This window comes from Grammomys surdaster, unplaced genomic scaffold (genome assembly GCF_004785775.1).
Source record: "Grammomys surdaster isolate TR1022 unplaced genomic scaffold, NIH_TR_1.0 144586, whole genome shotgun sequence".
In the NCBI taxonomy this organism is placed as follows: domain Eukaryota; kingdom Metazoa; phylum Chordata; class Mammalia; order Rodentia; family Muridae; genus Grammomys; species Grammomys surdaster.
Genome location: NW_021622752.1, coordinates 328 through 3,600, shown reverse-complemented (window position 1 = coordinate 3,600; position 3,273 = coordinate 328). Strand labels below are relative to the sequence as shown.

Genomic DNA, 3,273 nt, shown 5'->3' with positions numbered 1-3,273 from the left:
TATACCAGTGTTCAAGAGGCTTGTATAGCTAGACCCTCAATGTAGAAGTGACCTTAATACATATATGTAATTGAAATGGTATAAAACCAATAAGGAGGAGGGGGGATGGGATAGGGTTTTCTCAGGAGGGGAAATGGGGAAAGGGGAAGACATCTGAAATGTAAATAAATAAAATATCCAAAAATGGAATACAACAACAACAATAACAAAAGAGACAAAGAATCACAGTAAGTTTGAGGTTAGGCCAGTCTTGTCTACAACAGTGATGCCTAGTACAACCTGAGCTACATAGCAAGACCTTATCTGATAACAAGAAAGACAACATAGTCTGGTGATAAACTTTAATTTTTGTCTCTGTTTAGATGGGAGAAAATCTCTAAAGCCATCTTATCTCCCCAAATGCCAGGTACCTTGATGTCAGCACTGAAGTTGTTGATCTTTTGCCAGCCTGAATTTTCAAGGTGGAAGTTGGCCCATCTGAGCAGAAGCTCTTCTGGAGACAATTTCATAAGCTCCTCCAGAGTCTCACCATCTCGAAGCAAGGCCGCCAGTGCTTGTAGACAGAAATGCCTCAGTCAGTATGTCATTTGATAGTGGTCATGTCAAGCACTTGAGTGTTCTCTGTCTCTTTTTCGGTGAAACAAGCCCATGCTGCTCCAATCTCATGATCTCCCTGCCTCAGCCTCCTAAATGCTCAGATTCCAGGTCTGCAGATTCGTACCTCATTTCAGTCTTTTGATACTTTGTTTGGTAATAGAGACCCAGTCTCCAGGACCTCAAACTCTGGGCTTAAGACATCGCTCAGTCAATAAAGAGATTGCTGTGAAACCACAGGACCCAGGTTCAAATGCCACTACCCATGTCACAAGCCAGGTGTGGGAGTATATGTCTGTACTCTTCAGAGCTGGAGAAGTAGAAGCAGGGGTGAGGTGAGGTAGGATGGGGAAGGGGTGGAGTTTGTGCCAGTCTCTGGGCATTCCTATCTAACAATCTAGCCAATTTGGCATGCTCCAGATTTCGTGATAGACCTTGCCTCAAAAGTAAGCCTGGCACTGGAGAGAAAGGCTTGGTCAGTTGCTTCCTGTGTAAGTATGACGATGAGTGCTTCATTCCAGTTCTCCTATAAACCTGGGTGCAGTGGTGTTCACCTGTAACCAAGTCTTGGGGAGGAGGACACAGAAGGATCCCTGGGGCTCACTGGCCAGCTTGGATACCTGGATTAATAAGCTAGGGGCTCATGGACATAAACACATACACACACACACACACACACACACACACACACACACACACAATCCTATGGTGGTGAGAGAGTGATAAAAAAATATCTCTGTGTTTTTATGTCATCATAATCAAATCAAATGTGAACTGTCTGGTCAGCTACAGATAAAAGAACAGTGGTGTCTGGGTTGTTACCCTGAATAGCTCTGGATTCACTCTAGTTACCTTCTCAAGTGAGTTAATTGCAAGCCTGACAATTTTCATGAAGAGAAAGTAAAACTCAACAATAAACATCTTTCAAAAGAAAAACTGTGTCCCATTACCTTCATTCCTGCTTAATTCAATGTCAGCAAACAAGCCAATCTTAATAATCTGCCAGAGCAGTCCCAAAACCAGATGAGGTTTCCCTGCACGCAGATCTTCTGCACCAATGTTCACAACATGACACCCAATGGCAGAAGCAGAGTTCAGTGCCAAGTTCAAATTTTCCTGCAAGACAGCCAAATTATGTACATCTTGACCTTTTCCCCCCACACCCTGTCCACTTGAACCTTCACTGAAAATACCACTAAGTTAAGAAATTAGTACAAGGTATTAATTTCATCCCCCATATTTACAAAAACCAAACTGGAGAGTTCAATGTTAAGAAGCAAATCCACAATTATCATCCTCTCTGGTATTCTTATTGCAGCATTCTATAGGTAGTGGACTCTTTTTCTTTTTACCTGGTTGCTTTTGAATTATGCAGATTCTAAAGTAAAAAAGTCAAGTAATCAAAGTAAATATATCCATGGACATGGTGTTATTTTTCTAAAATTGCCTGAAGTGAAGTCCAGAAGCATATGGCATACATCCAGGTTCCAGAAATGACCCATCTATCCATCTCAAGGACACTCCTGCCTGAATGGGACTTTGCTGTAGAAATTTAGTTACTCATTCAGTGGAAAACAAAAATGCTCCATCCTTTAAGCACATCACCTAATGCTTAAATCATCTTGTTTATTTTGGTGATCTCTTAACTCAATAAGCAATGGAAAGCGCACAGGGCTTTGAGTTCAACACTGAGCAACACCTCAGTGCCAGTGTGAACTTCCAGCAAGCCCCATAAGCCTTTCTGAGTCCCAGCTCATTGCATAAAACATCAATGGTCATTCTATACTCAGAGCTGCTCTCAAGATTAGCAGCAGGCAAACAGAATACAGAGTCTATGGCCTCTGTTTCAAATCACAGTTCATGGAAGAGGGAGTAGAGAACTCCACGCACCTGAATGATGAATGGTGTAAGCTTCTTCTTATTGATTGCTCTCTCATCAATTGTATCAGGAACAGAAAGGTTGATCATTTTGCTGAAACAAACAAAAGTCTGTTTACATTTAAAGAGTCCACCATGTTTGGATTTGTAGCTCACTTTGTAGATTGGTCACCTAGCATTCATGAGGTAATGCGTTCAATCCCCACCACCACTTAACTAGGACATAGAGAAATCTATACTCCCAGCACTAGAGCATGGAGGCAAAAGAATCAGGAGTTCCAGGACATCCTGGACCACATACCAAGTTGAGACTAGCTTGAGAAATACAAGATGCTGTCTCTAACAACAACACTTGAATAAATCTTCATGAATATTAAAGCTTTTTATAAACTATCTTTCATGAAGTATGAAAAATGCAGTCAATCTGGGGCCGAAGAGATGGCCGAGGGGTTAAGAGCATTTACTGCTCTTGTAGAAGACCCAGGTTTGGTTCCTGGCACCCATAGTGAACAGTTCACAACTGCCTGTTAACTCCACTTTCAGGGGATTCCATGCACTTTTTGGCCTTCACAGATACCTGCACAAAGTAGTGTACATAAACCCATGAAGCTACACATAATAATAAAAAGATACAGAATGCCATAGATGACATTTACCATGTTGACCACAAAAAAACTATATATGTCCAAACTGCAGATTAGACAAAATAGGATGACATATTAGTGTGCCCAGATCTGAAAACAAATTCTTATTCATATTCCATGTATGTATATGTATGTATACATACAAACACATGCATAC

At 41.2% G+C, this 3,273-nt stretch overlaps 1 protein-coding gene across 1 annotated transcript; it reads right to left on the bottom strand.

The window, feature by feature from the left end:
• Positions 1–124: 124 nt before the first annotated feature.
• LOC114615781 (plastin-3-like) lies at positions 125–2,564 on the bottom strand. Its single transcript, XM_028761414.1, has 3 exons — positions 2,485–2,564; positions 1,545–1,710; positions 125–553 (listed from the first exon to the last, which is right to left on the bottom strand). The coding sequence occupies exons 1-3, from the start codon at positions 2,560–2,562 to the stop codon at positions 342–344; spliced, it is 456 nt and encodes a 151-aa protein (XP_028617247.1). The 5' UTR covers positions 2,563–2,564; the 3' UTR covers positions 125–341.
• Between the last annotated feature and the right edge of the window lie 709 nt (positions 2,565–3,273).